This window comes from Sceloporus undulatus, chromosome 2, assembly GCF_019175285.1.
Source record: "Sceloporus undulatus isolate JIND9_A2432 ecotype Alabama chromosome 2, SceUnd_v1.1, whole genome shotgun sequence".
NCBI classification, from domain to species: domain Eukaryota; kingdom Metazoa; phylum Chordata; class Lepidosauria; order Squamata; family Phrynosomatidae; genus Sceloporus; species Sceloporus undulatus.
In genome coordinates this window covers 318,814,638-318,832,599 of record NC_056523.1, presented here as the reverse complement: position 1 = coordinate 318,832,599, position 17,962 = coordinate 318,814,638, and the positions used below count along the sequence as shown (strand labels likewise).

At 41.2% G+C, this 17,962-nt stretch overlaps 1 protein-coding gene across 4 annotated transcripts in view; it reads left to right on the top strand.

Moving 5' to 3' along the window:
* SMAD4 (SMAD family member 4) overlaps positions 1-17,962 on the top strand; it is a 57,517-nt gene that overhangs the window by 14,713 nt on the left and 24,842 nt on the right. For 2 of the 4 annotated variants that reach the window (XM_042448896.1, XM_042448895.1), the window contains exons 2-6: positions 9,408-9,497; positions 10,704-11,024; positions 11,512-11,686; positions 14,838-14,867; positions 15,630-15,845. In XM_042448896.1, coding sequence (XP_042304830.1) covers positions 10,776-11,024; positions 11,512-11,686; positions 14,838-14,867; positions 15,630-15,845 — 670 coding nt within the window. In that variant the 5' untranslated portion in view covers positions 9,408-9,497; positions 10,704-10,775. The remainder of the gene's footprint in view (positions 1-9,407; positions 9,498-10,703; positions 11,025-11,511; positions 11,687-14,837; positions 14,868-15,629; positions 15,846-17,962) is intronic. The other 2 variants (XM_042448898.1, XM_042448897.1) reach the window with 1 other exon arrangement.

The following is a 17,962-nucleotide window of genomic DNA, read 5'->3' as shown; positions in this document are numbered from 1 at the left end:
ATGTATGTGCCATATTTTCAGCAGCTAAATACCTAGCTTGGTATTAGATTATTGGCAAGGAAATGAGTTGAGGTTAGAGCTTAAATCAATTAGATAATTTAATACTATTTTCTCGTTGGATATTTAGAGTTCTATCTAATATTCTAATTATTCTCTTAATACCTTTGTTACAATGTTGAACATTTTGTGTTTGATGTCATCTGTTTGCGTGAGAAAGTTGTTTGCTTATTATTGCAGTTATTTATTGCATCTTTTTGGATGCAGTTCTTCCCAAGCAGCTTAAAATTAACAGAAAGATATATTAGGAAAAAATCAAAACCCATATTAAAACATGAAAATTTATAAGAATCCTTCCTACAAGACAGTTGATGGTATTAGAACCTGTGGAGGTAGCGGGAGAGAATTCAGCGGTGGTTCCAATCTGTGCTCCTGCAGATGTTTTGGACCTCACCATCCAGAGTTCTTGACTGTTGGCCAAGCTGGCTGGAGCTTCTGGGACCTGAAGTCCAAAACACCTGGAGGAGTACAGGTTGGGAACCCCTGAGCTAAAGTGTGACTGTGGAGCCTTTTCCACAAGTCAATTGGCGATTAGGTTGTTGTGTGAGGAGACAACAGTCCAGATTGACCAGCGTTTTAAATGGTCTTTGCCTGCCTTTCTTTCTTGGAGTCTTTCCCACAGGGTGATTGTGGAGGATGGGGAAACATTTTAGTTAACTATTCTTCATAAAGAAACCTTCCATTTTGTTAGAACTGTTTATTGCATTTAAACACTTATGTTTAAAGCATTCATTATGCACGTTCACATGTCTCAGGTAATCCTTTTCTTGCACACTTTCCCCCCCTCCTGAGCAGAAGTACTGTTTGGAGATACAGAAAGAATGGCAGGAGAGTGGGGAATTAATAGACTAGGTGTAGTCTTTTTGGAACCCCCCCACCCCGAACTTTAGAGTGCCCTCCCTCCATAACTGTCATCTTCCGGCCGTTGAGGGAGAGAGCAGGCCGGCCCAGCGTCATCAGGGGCTGGCCTGAAGACAGAGTGCCCTCCCTCCATAACTGTCATCTTTTGGCCGTTGAGGGAGAGAGCAGGCCGGCCCAGCGTCATCAGGGGCAAGCCTGAAGATACAGTGTATCTTAATTGTAGATTTTTCTTGTACTGTTATATAATTTTCTTGTACACCGCTATGATCTATTTGGAATAGCGGTTTATAAATAAAACATATTATTATTATTATTATTATTAGAGCAGAAAAGGAGCTGAATGAGGCTTCTTTTAGCATCACTAGCAAAATGAGGCATCTCTGAAACCCCCTGTCCTCAACAGACCTGCTCAATTCCTGCAAATTTAAGGGCCATGTCCTCTGATTGAATCTATCTATCTGGGGTGTGGCTTTTCCCTCTTTCTGCTGCCTTTCCAAGAATTAATCTTCTTTTCTAGTGAGTCATGTTTCCTCATGATATGGCCAAAGTACAGCAGCATTGATTTAACATAGTACAGTGGGCCCTCGCCTTACGCAGGGATCCGTTCCGGATCCCGCCGCGTAAGGCAAATTCCACCTATGCTCAAGCCCCATTATAAACGATGGGGCTCGGGCGCGGCGGGGCGCAACGGGCGCACACGCCCATTCAATTGAATGGGATGCGCCGCCTCTTCCGCCCTGCATGCGCCCTGCGGCTTGAGTGCGTATGCTCAAGCCGCGTAAGGCGCGCCTGCGTATGATGTGGGCGCGCTGTACAGTACCTTTTGGCTTCTAGGGAAAGACCAGATCCAATTTGTTCTTGTACCCATTTGATTAAAATGTTACTTAAATATTTTTACTAACACCCGGTATGCTTGTAAGCACAATTCAAAGTGCTTTTACTTGCTTTGAAAACCCTACACAGATCCTACGATAAGAGGGAGGGATAACCTCTGTGAGTTCATTAGCATAAATATTTAAGGTATATTATACAGAGAAGTTAAAAGAGATGTTTACAACAGGTTTTAAATTAGGTTTTAAATCCTTATTTAAATAAATTGATTACATTATGATAAGCTTAAATGCAAATACTGTAAAATGTAATTTCTTTTTATGAAAATAAAGTATTAAAAAAAACCCTACACAGATGGAATTAGCGCACCTGGAGAAACAGTTTCCACCCAGACCTATTGAACCTATTTCAGAGGATCTTCTCAGGGTCCACCTATAATGTAAGTTAGGTTACACAATAGCCCCTTCTCTGTTGGGGCTCTATCTGTGGAATTCTCTCCCTGAAGAGATCTTCTAGGGGCAAAGATCCGTGATGTGACAGAGAGGCTGACAAGACTGGTCAAGCCTACTGACCAATACCCCTTCCTTTTGGTCCATGTGTGAACCAATGATACTGCAAGACACAGCCTGCAGAACATCAAAAGGGATTACGAGGTGTTTGGTAGGAAGCTGAAAGGAATGGATGTACAGGTTGTCATCTCGTCTCTTCTGCCAGTTGAAGGGCATGGTCTAGGAAGGGAGAGGAAAATAGCGGATGTGAACAACTGGCTTCGCAGATGGTGCCGCCGAGAACGATTTGGATTCTTGGATCATGGGCTGCGGTTCCATGAGGAGGGACTTCTTGCAATGGAGGGGTTGCATCTCACGCCAGTTGGAAGAAATTTTTTTGCCAACAGTCTCAAGAATTTGATCAGGAGGGCTTTAAACTGAGTTCCGTGAGGAAGGGAGACAATATTAAGGAAGGCGAAAGGGCTGGAGAAAATAGTCAAACTGACATAGAGGAAACAAGACAAATAGTGCAAAGACCCAACAGTGGGAGGCAAAAAAACTTGCACAGGCAGCAAGTAAAAGGGACCCATGGTCTGCGATGTCTCTACACTAATGCACAGAGCATGGAAAATAAGCAAGATGAACTCGAACTCCTATTACAACAAAGCAAATATGATATAATAGGCATCACTGAAACCTGGTGGGATGAGTCTCATGATTGGAATGTGGAAATAGAGGGGTATAACCTTATTAAGAGAAATAGGCCAAACAGGAAAGGAGGAGGAATAGCACTATATGTCAGAGATATTTACACCAGTGAAGAGATCCTGGACATCAATCATGGAAGCCAGGTGGAGAGCATCTGGATAAGAATCAAAGGGGAGGGAAACAACAAGGATGTTATGGTGGGAGTCTACTACAGACCCCCAAGTCAGACTGAGGAATTGGATGATATCTTTCTAGAACAGATGACCACACAGTCAGAAAAGAGAGATGTAGTAGTGATGGGCGATTTCAACTACCCTGATATTTGCTGGAAGTCAAACAGCAAAATCCTCAAGGTCTAGCAAATTCCTCACTTACCTGGAAGACAATTTCATAGTCCAAAAGGTGGAAGAGGCAACAAGGGGGTCAGCTATTTTGGATCTGATCCTAACCAACAAGGATGACTTGGTTAATAGGGTGCAAGTGGTGGGATCATTAGGTGGAAGTGACCATGTTCTCCTGTGTTATACAGTGGAAAGGAGAAGCCAGGCATAGTCAAACACGCATTCTAAACTTTAGGAGAGCGGATTTCAGTAAACTTAGAGAAGTATCGAGGGTGATCCTGTGGTTAGAAATACTAAAAGGGAAGGGAGTTCAGGACGGATGGGAGTTTCTCAAAAGAGAGATACTGAAGGCACAATTTCAAACAGTTCCAGTGAGAAAGAAAAATCTGAGGTGTCTCAAGAAACCAGGATGGATGACTAAGGAACTTTCAACCGAGCTAAGTTTGAAACGGAACATGTATAAGAAATGGAAAAAGGGGGAAATCACAAAAAAAGGAATTCAAAGAAATAGCAGGCATGTGTAGGGGTAAAGTCAGAAAAGCTAAAGTGCAGAATGAACTCAGGCTTGCTAGAGAGGTTAAAAAGAATAAAAAGGGCTTTTTTGGATATGTCCGCAGCAAAAGGAAGAAGAAGGAAACGGTAGGGCCACTGCATGGAGAAGATGGCAAAATGTTAACAGGGGACAGAGAAAAGGCAGAATTATTCAACCCCTTCTTTGCCTTAGTCTTCTCAGAAAAGGCAAAGGGTGCTCAACCTGAGGATAATGGAGCAGAGGACAGAATAGGGGAATTTCAGCACAGAATAAGTAAAGAGATAGTAGAGGAACACCTTATTAATCTAAATGAATTTAAGTCTCCAGGACCAGATGAAGTACATCCAAGGGTACTAAAAGAACTGGCAAATGTAATATCGGAGCCATTGACAATCATATTTGAAAACACCTGGAAAACAGGAGAAATCCCAGCAGACTGGAGGAGGGCAAACATTGTCCCCATCTTCAAAAAGGGGAAAAAAGAGGATCCCAACAATTATCGTCCAGTTAGTCTGACATCAATACCAGGAAAGATTCTGGAGCAGATAATTAAACAGAGAGACTGTGAACATCTAGAAGGCAATGCCATAATCACAAAAAGTCAACATGGGTTTCAGAGAAACAAGTCATGCCAGACAAACCTAATCTCTTTCCTTGATAAAATTACCAGCTTGGTAGATGAAGGGAATGCTGTGGATATAGTATATCTTGATTTCAGTAAGGCCTTTAACAAGGTTCCCCATGACATTCTTGCAAACAAGCTTGTAAAATGTGGGCTAGACAAAGTAACTGTTAAATGGATCTGTAGTTGGTTGACCGGCTGAACCCAAAGGGTGCTCAACAATGGCTCTTTTTCATCCTGGACAGAAGTGACCAGTGGGGTCTCACAGGGCTCTGTCCTGGGCCCAGTGTTATTCAACATCTTTATCAATGACCTGGATGACAGAATTGAGAGCATACTTATCAAATTTGCAGATGACACCAAATTAGGAGGAATAGCTAATACTCCAGAGGACAGGATCAACATTCAAAATGATCTGAATAGACTAGAAAGCTGGGCCAAAACTAACAAAATGAAATTCAACATGGAGTAATGTAAGGTACTAAACAGAGTCTGAATGGCCATCTGTTGGGGATGCTTTGATTTGGATTTCCTGCATGGCAGGGGGTTGGACTGGATGGCCCTTGCGGTCTCTTCCAACTCTATGATTCTATGATTCTATAACTGTTATGAATGCTGATTGTGTATGAATTTTACACTTAAATCACACAGTATCCCTGCTAAAAAGGTGTTATGCAACAGAGAAGGAAGCTATAATTTAAATGTTGCTCTCTCTTGCTTCTTCCAGAACACCAAGGTGGCTTGCATGGCTTTCATACACACCTGGGTTTACAATGTTCACCCTCTAAACTTGTCATCCCCACAACCCAGCAGTCACCTTTTGACAGTAAACTAGGACTAATTTGTCATACCAAAAGGATTACAAAGAAGGGAGAAATGGATGGAATTGAAGATTGAAAGGAAGGAGGGCATTTCCATCTAACTGAAACACTAATAATTCATTGTGAAGTTTCACATTTATACAGTGGGTCCTTGTTATACGTGGGGGATCCATTCCGGACCCCCCCGCATATAACAAAATCCGCGTATGCTCAAGCCCCATTTGTCCCAATGGCGGTGTGCGTGCACACACGCCGCCATTGGGACAATAGTTCCTTCTCCCTCCCCTCTCTCGCTTCCCTCCTCCCCCCCCCCCCTGCCTCCCTTCCTCTCTCGTCGCAGCGGCTTGGCCTCCGCCGCCACCGCTGCGAGGGAATCCAGGTGGCAGCGGCGGTGGTGGAGGGTGAGCCGCTGCGACGAGAGAGAAAGGTAAGTAAAGGGAAGGGAAGGGAGGGAGGCAGGGAGGGAAGGGAGGAGGGAAGCAAGGGAGGGGAGGGAGAAGGAACTTTTGTCCCAATGGCGGCGCGCGTGCACGCACGCTGCCATTGGGGACAATTTCCCGATTTGCCATCCGCGGATGCTCAAATCCGCGGATGGCAAATCCGCGTATAAGGAGGGCCGACTGTATGTGCGTAGGTTTAAATATACGGGAATAAATATATTAGATAAGATTGTATGTCACAAGAGAGATGGTGATGAAATTTGAAGCATGGCTATCATCATGTTTGCAAAGTGTGCTCTCAAATGTTGTCTCTTCATTGTTCAAATACCCCGTTGGGACAGAAATATCCTGGGTAATGGAAAAAGACAGCATAGTGCTATTAATTGGAAGAGCAACCATCTGCTTTGGGTTTGTTGCTTGTAATCCTGTTGATCAGTTTAAATTGGCATTTTGTGGGGACAGACCTAAACTACACATGCAGAAAGGATGTGTGGATGATGGCATTGTGATTCAGCAAAGATACTTGTGTGGTGCTAATGTTTCATGGAACGGATTTCATAACTTCCCAACTATTCTGAATGTTGAATGCCAGTGGGATATTTGTCCATAATTGCAGAGATGCACAAAGCAATAAATTATCCTGTGATTGACTAAATCAGTTTATTTATCAGGATTCTAGAATAGCTGGTATTGAACAGAGGGAAGACATTTAAAGAAAAGAGTTTTGTTTCACACAAACAAGTAACATTTTAAAACTTTGATTTTTAAAATACCATATCTGAAATGCCCCTGTTAGTGTTAATATTACAACTGGTGAGTATAGCCAGCTCTTTGTATCCACAGGTTTTTTTATCCATGGATTTAAGCATGCACATTTTGAAAAGATGTTTAAAATGTATAAATTCCAAAAAGCAAACCTTTATTTTTCCATTTATATAAGGGACACCAATTTACTCTGCCATTGTATTCAATGGGACTTGAGCAGATTTTGTTACCCATGGGCATACTGGAAGCAAACTCCAGTAGATACCAAGGATCCACTGTATAATGGATTTCCCCTGATATTAGTCTACTGATGACATTATATAGTTTCATAACTATATTTGGGCTAAAATTAATAACATTTCAGGGTTGAAATCTCTAGATTATGTGGGATACATGCTGTCTTTTTAAAAGCTAACTCTGGGTTTACAGTTTCTTCCTGCTGCCTAATTTAAGGTTGATACAGTGATTTTCCCCAATCACATTTTTAAAATTTAAATCAGATTTCTTTTGAGGTAGATTTAAAAAACGTGCATGATTAATTTAAAAGCTAAATCTTATCACAAAACCTAACCTACTTTTACAGTTCCATAAAAATGATAAAGCATGAAAATTCTTATAGAATCATAGAACCATAGAACCATAGAGTTGGAAGAGACTGCAAGGGCCATCCAGTCCAACCCCATTCTGCCATGCAGGAAATCTCAATTAAAGCATCCCCGACAGTTGTCCATCCAGCCTCTGTTTAAAGACCTCTAAGGAAGGAGATGCCACTACACTCTGAGGAAGAGTGATCCAGTGTCGAACAGCCCTTACTGTCAGATAGTTCCTCCTAATGTTGAGGTGGAATCTCTTATCCTGGAGCTTGCATCCATTGCTCCAGGTCCTAGTCTCTGGAGCAGCAGAAAACAAGCTACCTCCCTCCTCAATGTGACATCCCTTCAAATATTTAAACACGCCAATCATATCACCTCTTAACCTTCTCTTCTCCAGGCTAAACATCCTCGGCTCCCTAAGTCATTCTTCATAGGGCATGGTTTCCAGACTCTTCACCATTTCAGTCACCCTCCTCTGGACACGCTCCAGTTTCTCAACATCCTTTTTAAATTGTGGTGCCCAGAACTGGACACAATATTCCAGGTGGGGCCTGACCAGAGCAGAATACAGTGGCACTATTACTTCTCTTGATCTAGACACTATACTTCTATTGATGCAGCCTAGAATCGCATTGGCCTTGTTAGCTAATGCATCGCACTGTTGACTCATGTTCAACTTATGGTCTACTTGGACTCTTAGATCCCTTTCACACATAGTTTCATTCATCCAGGTGTCACCCATCCTATATCTGTGCATTTCATTTTTCTGCCCTAAGTGCAGTACCTTACATTTCTCCGTGTTGAATTTCATTTTGTTAGCTTTGGCCCAGCCTTCTAATCTATTCAGGTCATTTTGACTTTTGATCCTGTCCTCTGGGGTATTAGCTGCTACTCCTAGTTTGGTGTCATCTGCAAATTTGATAAGTATGCTCCCAATTCTTCCATCCAAGTAATTGATAAAGATGTTGAATAGCACTGGGCCCAGAACAGAACCTTGTGGGACCCCACTGGTTACTTCTCTACAGGATAAAAAAGAAGCATTGTTGAGCACCCTTTGGGTTCGATCACGTAACAGTTACCTTGTCTTGCCCACATTTTACAAGCATGTTCACAAGAATGTCATGGGGAACCTTGTCAGAGGCCTTACTGAAATCTAGATTTTCTATATCCACAGCATTCCCTTCATCTACCAAGCTGGTAATTTTATCCAAAAAAAAAAAAAAAAAAAAAAGGGGGGGGGATTAGATTTGTCTGGCATGACTTGTTTTTCTGAAACCCAGTTGACTCTTTGTGATTATGGAATTGCCTTCCAGATGTTCACACACTCTCTGTTTAATGGTCTGCTCAAGAATCTTTCCTGGTTATTTCTGTTTTGTCTGTGAATAAAAATGATAGCATGCATATGGAAAATTTGATTTTCTGTACGCTTGAGATCTATTTGTAGGTGTCTTAAATTAAAAATTGAAAGTTTACTTTTTCTTAAAGCAAGGAGAAGTGTGCACTGGCTGAGTGGTCTTTGGGTGCCCAGTTTAAAATAAATATTTTTATTTGGAATAAACTTTCCTGAACTCCTGTCTACTTCATTAGTTACATAATTTAACTAGAGTTGGCAGATGCACAACAGCTGGTGTTGGAAGGTGGGATGTGAGGGGAAATCTAGAAAGTAGCAATAAATGATGATCTTAATGGTACCATTTTAACTGATATTGAGAGGAGATAATGACAGTCACTGTGCATGAATAGATTAACACCTGTGATGTGATAAAATACCTTTATCCAAGTAGAGTTAACCTTTAAAGTGATCTCTTTAAAGTGGTCAACAAGGGAAAGATATAGAGGACTAGAGGGGATGGAAGTACAAAAATTGCTGGAACAATTACTTTAAAACCAGCAAAAGATGATGATAAGTAAATCCACATAGATGAGCTGATTTAACACAGAGTTGAGAGATAAAAAGCCTTTGTTCCTTAGTTTACATAGGAGATAGCATTGTTATTAGTGTAGTATGGTGGTTTAAGTGCTGGACTGGACTGTGACTCTGGAGACCAGGGCTTGAATCCCAACTCAGCTATGGAAACCCAATGGATGACTTTGAGTAAGTCATACACTCTCAGAGGAAGGCAAAGGCAAATCCTCTTTGACTAAATCCTGACAAGACACTGAGTGGTTTGCCTTAGGGTTGCCAAAAGTTGGAGATGATACAAGAACAGGAGTGTTTCCAGAGTAGACAGGTTGAAAGCGTTCACATCAGCGTCTCCCACAGCATCTGATTCCTGTATCTGTATTGCTGTTATAAGGCATATTGCGGGTCAGTAATTTTTTTAACTTGAATGCCTACCTGTTTGCAGGTATGAACATACCATCCAGAGCCTGAGAGAAGTGGAATTGCCCAAAATGACCTCAGATCACTGATAAGTAGTTGGAGCTGGGAACCTCAGGTGATGGCAAATGCCTAAATTTATTTTTAGCCCTGACTAGAATAGACACATTGACTAATTAGATGTTTCTATATGTTGACTTACCATTTGACAGTTGACTGAATGGGCCTCCTTTAGTTGGGAGACTAACCAACAGGATGCCAGCCAAGGAGTGTCTTGTTACCTGTTTGGAGTTTCTCCTGTAGGAGATTGTTTCTGGGTGCATGGGTCATCCTGTTGATCTGTTTATTGAGTGGGCTTTCTAGCCTTGCAGGAACCATAATTGGAAAGGAAAACTTTTACAACAAACAGTCATGCTATCATACAGTGGTTGTGGATTTTGAGGACCCTTTGTTGCTGTGGCAAAGATAACTATATTTTGAATGTTGGTGTCAGTTGCATAAAACTGAGTCATTTTTATGATTGCTTTTGCCAAGTTTGCATTAAAACCGTGTTCAGCTATTATTTTAATAAAATTTTGTATTTAATGCAAACTTTGTTGGACAGTTAGCAGAGATGCTAGTTAGACTTCAGAGATTAATTCACCTGTGTGATTTGTCTCTTTAAATCAGGGGTGGCTAAGCTTCAGGGGTCAGCTTTCCCCTGGGACCTACTTGGGCTTCACCAGCACCCCAAAATAAAAAAAGCACAGAAATATGACCTCTGCCTTTGTAAACCTAGGGGAGGATTAAAATGTGTTTGTGTGTGTGTGTGTGTGTGTGTGTGAGAGAGAGAGAGAGAGAGAGAGAGATTGCACCACTTGTTTTAATGGAGAATCACAGCTTTTAGAAGTTTCCAGAAGGGTCAGTTCTCCTTTTTAGATATTTGCTTTTTCAGCAGGACCATTCAAAGGTATTCTGGACAGGACTCAGGGTCTGCAGACCCAGCTGTGAGAGAACATGTGCAGGACGTGGAAAACATGTAGCTATCTGCGCTTGAAATCTGACCTATTAAAATTACTGTGATTTTCTAAGTGAGTCAAGTCCAGAGAGTAAAGTAAGGGATCTGCTTTCATATTGTTGTTAAGCTATAGAATGCATCAGGTTTCTAGGATAAAACGATAGAATACAACTATTTTTTTTAAATAATCCAAGAGAGGAAAGTGAAACACATCTGACAAATAACCCTTATGGGAAGATTCCTACATAGCTAAAGGAGAATACATGGATGTTTCCATAATTTTTATGGTCAATCCTCTAACAGCTTTGCTCTTTTGCTTTCTTCTAGGTGTGCCTTGGACACAGTCTCTAGCCCATTGGCTGGTAGACATACTTAGTCTGGAGGGACAAACTCTACCAAATGGACAGTATGTCTATTACGAACACACCAACAAGTAATGATGCTTGTTTGAGCATTGTTCACAGTTTGATGTGTCATCGACAAGGAGGGGAGAGTGAAACATTTGCAAAGCGAGCCATTGAAAGCTTGGTAAAAAAACTAAAGGAGAAAAAAGATGAATTGGATTCTTTGATTACAGCTATAACTACAAATGGGGCTCATCCTAGCAAATGCGTTACAATTCAGAGAACATTGGACGGAAGGCTTCAGGTTAGTAAAAGCACATCTGATATCTTGATATTCTTCATCAGCAGAAAGGATAGGTCCATACTGAAGGGGAGAGAATAGTGTCACATATAATTGATCAGAAAACATGCAGGGGTAGCTGTGTTGGCCATGTAACAAATACAAGCAAAAATCCATCAGTGATACCTTTATTGGCCAACTGAAGTGCACAATATATTTGTTGTACTTTCAAACTTGCAACAAGTATATTGTGCATTTTGGTTGGTCATTAAAGGTATCACTGATAGATTTTTGTTTATATAATTCAACAGTGAGGCAGTGGAGATGAACGTAGAACTTGTGGATGGGGTTGGGTTCCTGCCATCTCATAGGATATAAAATGTAATCTTTGTTCACATCCTAGTAATTGTCTTTAATTTTTTTTAGGATGTGATCTCTTTCTCCTGTGCTCCCCATTCCTTCCTCCCATCCCCAATTTCATTTGAATTTTTCATGATTTTCAATCTTTTAGGTGGCTGGTCGTAAGGGTTTTCCTCATGTAATTTATGCACGGCTATGGAGGTGGCCTGATCTTCACAAAAATGAACTCAAACATGTCAAATACTGCCAATATGCTTTTGACTTGAAATGTGACAGTGTGTGCGTAAACCCATATCATTATGAGCGTGTTGTATCACCTGGTATTGGTAAGTATGTTTCTGATACTGTATAGATTGGGGTGGTAGTCGTGTGCCCCTCCAGATGTTGAACTGCCAGCATCCCTAACCTTTGGCTGTTCTAGTTGAGGCTGCTGAGAGTTATGGTCCAACAACACCTGGAGAGAAACAACAACACCTGGTAGAGATTACAGAATTTGTGGCCAATTGCTTGTCCCAACTAGAATAGCTCCATTCAATGGATGGAATTTTATGTAAGTGTTGACTTACCATTTGCTGGTTGATTTAGTGGGTTTGCTTTATTTAGAACTAGCAGCTGGATTTAGGCCAAAGACGGGGCAGGAAGTTATGTTTAATAACACAGATTCTCCATTCATTGACATGGGAGGTCTTTCATATTTGTGGCATAGGATTGGGCAAGGAAGCATCCTTTCAGAGCTGTCTTAGGTTGTAGAGTCTGCCAGTTGAGCATGCAAGGGAGTGGCTTGTTCAGCAGCTGCTCTTCACTTTTTTCTGTTCCTTGTGCAGGAAGGAAACGAAAAGAATGTTTCGGATGGCAAGAGCAAGGTTGGAACACACACACAACATTAGTTTCCCTTCTTCCTGGAAGGTCTCCCCCCCCCCCCCCATTGCCCTCAAATGCCCGCTAGGGAAGAAGGGGAGTATTCTTCGTGTTTTTGAGCCTTCCTGGGGCCCTAGAGGGCAATGGAAGAAGTCAAGAAAAAAGCCTAAGGAAAAATGCCCCCTGTTGATGCCTGCAGTCAGGAGACACGTTAGAAGAGGAGGGGGGAGGGATGATAAATGAACCTGTTGAATGTGACCCAGTTTAGGAGAACCCTGTGGGTAATGTCATTATAAATACTATTATCTTTTACTTTCACCTACTCTTCCAGTATTCCAGGCTTGAATTCTTACTCTGAATCAAACATCTCTGCATCATTGCTCTGATGATGTGCAATCTTTGTATGTAGCATCCTTCTCAGAAGAAAAAATCTGAGAATACACAATATACAATTATCCCACACAATCTTAACATACATAAATGATATTACCATACCCCCCTAGGTCCCTCCCCCTGCAGGACAATTGACATTAGACACATACAAGTGACAAACAAACATCAATTAAGACATGTCTATCACCAACACAAATAATGACTTCCTGGAGTCTACTGCTATCTTCCTATCTTTATAAAGAAAATTTGGTAATTTGATCCATTTTCATAAGCTCATCAAAGAAACTAACTTACTACTTTTGCATTAAATATTTACTTCCTAAAATAGTTATTAGGGTCTTCCTATACCAACAGAGAATATCAGAACCAGATATATGACTAAGAAAGTGTTTTGATTTGAAGATTTTCATATCTTTTCATTCTTTTGCTTGAGTGGTAACTCCTTCTATTATAGGGATTAATAAACATAGATTATACTAAATAATAACTAATCCAAAATGCATTTGAAATTTTTTTCTTTTTCCCAGAAAGTAAGAAGAGGATTCCAAATTTTAAAAAAAGAAGAAAAAATCTGAGAGGATTACTCACTAACCCCTCCACTTTCTCATTATCTTTACTGTTTCAATGTCATTCCTACAGAAGATGAAGGGATTAGTCATCCCACTTCATTTCTTCTGAAGATCCCATCCACTTGCAGCAGACACCTGCTTAAAAGCAGTCCTGGTGATAGTTCTGTCATCAAGACTGTCACAGAGTACACCTCTAAATTAGTGGTTCTTAAGCTATCTCGTGTACAAAGGAGATTTATTTTCCATTGTGCTAGGGGCTCAAAGCTTATTAATTCTATATTGTTATCATGTTTGTAGAATTTTGTAGAACTTCCTATGGACTGAGAGCCATTGGCTTGTAGACTGACAACAGTCTATGGACTGTTAGTGTTTCAGTCCAGGACAGGCAAAAATTTCATTCTGTTCCAGTTGATCAAAAGGCAGAAGACAAGATGAAATGGAGCATAGGTTCTGTTTAATGGTTGGAGATACAAAGAACAGCATGGCAGCTTTAAAATAATGTTTGGGAAGGGTACATCATATTTCAGAAGATGAATTTTGTAAAAACTGAGGCCCTTTTCTTAGCATGTCAGTAAATTAACATCTCTAGACATATGCCTGATAACCTTTTCACATTTGTGGCTAATGCATAAATTGGTTGTATGTCACCATGTCTGCATATGGCAGCGATTTTGTTTTACCATCCAAACATTTGATTAAGAAAAGGGGAACTTCTTTCAGTGGAGGAGGTCTTTTCATTATCAAATCTGATGACGTAGTGGATTATTTACAGAAGTGTGGGCCATAGCATGCAAGATAGATAGTGCTGCTCAAATCCACCCATTTTGTCTTCAACAGCAATCTTGGTGGTGATGATTTTTGACCAATTGAACATCAGGGTCCAATGTAGTCTTCTTTAAAAAAAGTCTTCATTGTCTTTAGCACAGTTGCAATGTTCCTTTAAACCAGAAGTGGGCAACTGTGAAAAGTTAGGCGGCTGCACTTCCCACAATACCTACTCCCAAAAAACAAAACAAACAAACAAAAACAATTCATTTTCTTTCAGAGTCTTTTCCAAAAGCCTTTAGGACACATGGGTACAGTCTCACCATGTTTTGGGGCTTTTTTGGACCCTTAGAGGGCATTCTGATGCCCCTCTAAAATTTTTTTTGAAAGAATTTGCAAAAAAATTGTTTTGACTGCTCGGCAGCCTGGGGGGAGCCTCCAAAAGTGGTGGAAATGCCTTTCACATCCCTAGAGGTAATTTTGAAGAAAATTTTAACCCCTGGGGAGGCCACAAACACAGTCCTTGGGAGGCCACTCTTTGACCAGGGTTTTAAACAATATAAGTACCATTCTGCTCCTTGAAGGAAACAGTTTTCAGGGGCGTTTTGTTCCCTGACCTGTGTTTCTTGCATGACAGATACAGAACTGAGAAGCATGTGGTGAGGCACACTACTGAGCATACACACTGCAGGTGAGGGGGATGTTCCCACCAAAACTCTTAGCCTGATGGCTAAAATGTTCTTCTATGCAGGCACAAGACTCAAATGTGTGAGTTCACAGACAGCTATTAAAAGAAAAACGAAAGGGAAAAAAACCACACAGTTAGAAATACCAAACCTATTATTACTGGTTTTTAAACTAGTCTAATTATTTGTGTTCTTTCTCTTTAAAGATCTTTCAGGATTGACACTGCAAAGTTCTGGTAAGCTATGCATGAAGTTCTATGAAATGTTTTTTCTTCGAAAAAATAGTTTCCCCTAAGGAGGGTGCCTCTAATTTAAATCACTTAGAAAACATTGCTAGGAAAGTCTTTTTCAGCTTTTAGCAAAGAGAAAACATTCAGGGGTAGCTGTGTTGGCCATTTAACAAATGCAAACAAAAATCCACCAGTGATATTGGCCAGCCGAAATGCACAATATACTTGTTGCAAGCTTTCGAAGCGCCATGGGCTTCTTCATCAGGCAAGATGTTACAAACCAAACAAGAGAGGGAAAAACAATTGGCGATGTTAGTCAGATCAAGGGTAAAACTTGGAGGCTCCTTCAGTGTGTATGGCAAGAGAGACTGGCACTGAGCCTTTTCTTCATCCTTTCTGCCTGGGTGGAAGGGGGACTCTTAAACAAACAGCAGTATCAATCAGTCACCCAGGACTCTTTCTGCTTGGCTCTTTCTTGCTAAACTCCTCTCCGCATGGCATGGGGAAATCTGAAAGAGCTGCTATCACACTTCCACAGTGACATGTACATAGGTCAACCTGGGATTTTGAAGTCAATTTTTGGGCATAAATTATTAGACTTACAGACGAGTATATACGGTAAAATGGTTGTCTTTTTGGCTATGTGGAACAAGCAAACAATTATTGTTCCTGCTTTTTTATAGGGCCCTGAATAGAACAGTTACTGTATTAATGTATTTCATCAATTAATAATAATCTTTCTAATTTAGATCTTTTATTTTCTTATAGCACCCTCAAGCATGCTGGTGAAGGATGAATATGTTCACGAATTTGAGGGACAGCCATCACTCTCAACTGCTGAAGGTCATTCAGTTCAGACTATCCAGCATCCACCAAGTAACAGGGCATCTACTGAAACTTATAACACCCCAGCCATGCTGGCTCCTTCTGAGTCTAGTACTACCAGCACTACCAACTTTCCCAACATTCCTGTTGCTTCCACAAGTAAGATAGCACTGAGTCTTTGAAATATTTCAGTAGTCATTTCAGGTTCTTTAAAAACTTAACAAAATGAACAGTTGTTACTGAGGCCTGGGGACAGACTGCCCAAAAAGGGCGGCCTGCCTGCTGCCTTTTTTCCTCTGGAGGAAAGCAGCAGCTGCCAAACCGCACAGCTTCCCTGCGGAGGAAAAAGAACCCAAGAAAAGTGGGTTCTATTTAACAGGCCCGTAGCTAGGCCTTTAGGGGTCCTGGGGCAGAAAGTACATTCGGGACCCCTATATTTTTTCATGTTTGAACATACTGTATGGTCATGTGTGTGTTTTACTATACATTGGCAGTTAGTGATGAAACAAGTCATGCCAGACAAACCTGATCTCTTTTCTTGATAAAATTACCAGCTTGGTAGATGAAGGGAATGCTGTGGATATAGTATATCTTGATTTCAGTAAGGCCTTTGACAAAATTTCCCATGACGTTCTTGCAAACAAGCTTGTAAAATGTGGGCTAGACAATGTAACTGTTACATGTATTTGTAACTGGTTGACCGGCCGAACCCAAAGGGTGCTCAACAATGGCTCCTTTTCATCCTGGAGAGAAGTGACCAGTGGGGTCCCACAGGGCTCTGTCCTGGGGCCAGTATTATTCAACATCTTTATCAATGACTTGGATGAAAGAATTGGGAGCATACTTATCAAATTTACAGATGACACCACATTAGAGGGAGTAGCTAATACCCCAGAGGACAGGACCAAAATTCAAAATTACCTGAATAGACTAGAAAGCTGGGCCACAGCTAACAAAATGAATTTCAGCATGGAGAAATGTAAGGTACTGCACTTAGGGTGGAAAAATCAAATGCACAGATATAAGATGGGCAACACCTGGCTGAACGACACTACACGTGAAAGGGATCTGGGAGTCCAAGTAGACCATAAGTTGAACATGAGTGAACAGTGCGATGTGGCAGCTAAAAAGGCCACTGCAATTTTAGGCTGCATCAATAAAAGTATAGTGTCTAGATCAAGGGAAGTAATAGTGCCACTCTATTCTGCTCTGGTCAGGCCCCACCTGGAATATTGTGTCCAGTTCTGGGCACCACAATTTAAAAAGGACATTGAGAAACTGGAGCGTGTTCAAAGGAGGGCGACTAAAATGGTGAAGGGTCTGAAAACCATGCCCTATGAGGAACGACTTAGGCAGCTTGGGATGTTTAGCCTGGTCCACTTTTCAAGAACTTTGCCCAATGTTGTGAGAGATACCGAGGCCTTTTAAAAGCTACCACACAGGAAACTCTCCGAAATCAACCTGAATGTGGAGATCCACCCCAACAGTGCGTTAAAAAGAGCATACACTTGCCCCTCCATATTCGCTAGGGTTAGGGGCATAAGACCCCGGTGAATGTGGAAAAACCACAAATAACACCACCATGTTTTGACCTGAGAGGACACCTCTCTAGGAATCTCTAGGTCCTCCAATGCAACTCTGTGGTCAATGTCCGACAGACACTGACCATAGAATTGCACTGGAGGAGCTACAATTGCCTAGAGGAGTGTCCTCTCTAGGAATCTCTAGGTCTTTCAGTGCAACCTTTAGTTAAAATTCACCATAGAGTTGCACTGGAGGACTTAGAGATTCCTAGAGAGAACACTTTATCTGTTGATCCTTTTCAGACATTTTTTTTAAAATAAATAAATAGAACACATTCAACAAATCCGTGAATAATCAAATCGATAAATATCAAAGCAGCAAATCTGGAGGGATGAGTGTGCGTGTGTGTGTGTGTGTATTATACACACACACACACACACAATACTGTATCTTCAGAGGAGGTCTCGAAGTAACTATTAGGGGGAAAGGAAATCCTTCAAGGCTCTAAAACAGACAGACAGACAGACAGATAGATAGATAGATAGATAGATAGATAGATAATAATTAGAGAGAGGTGGGGGAAAGGATCAGGAGAGGCATCCTTTTGATCACCTTTGGATGCATCCACACTGGAGAAATAACCCGACTTGGCCCTGCTTTAACTCTTTTTATAGCTCAAGGCTATGGAATTCTGGGAGTTGGAGTATGGGAGTTTGAGTACAAGAAACTCCAACTCCCAGAATTCCATAACC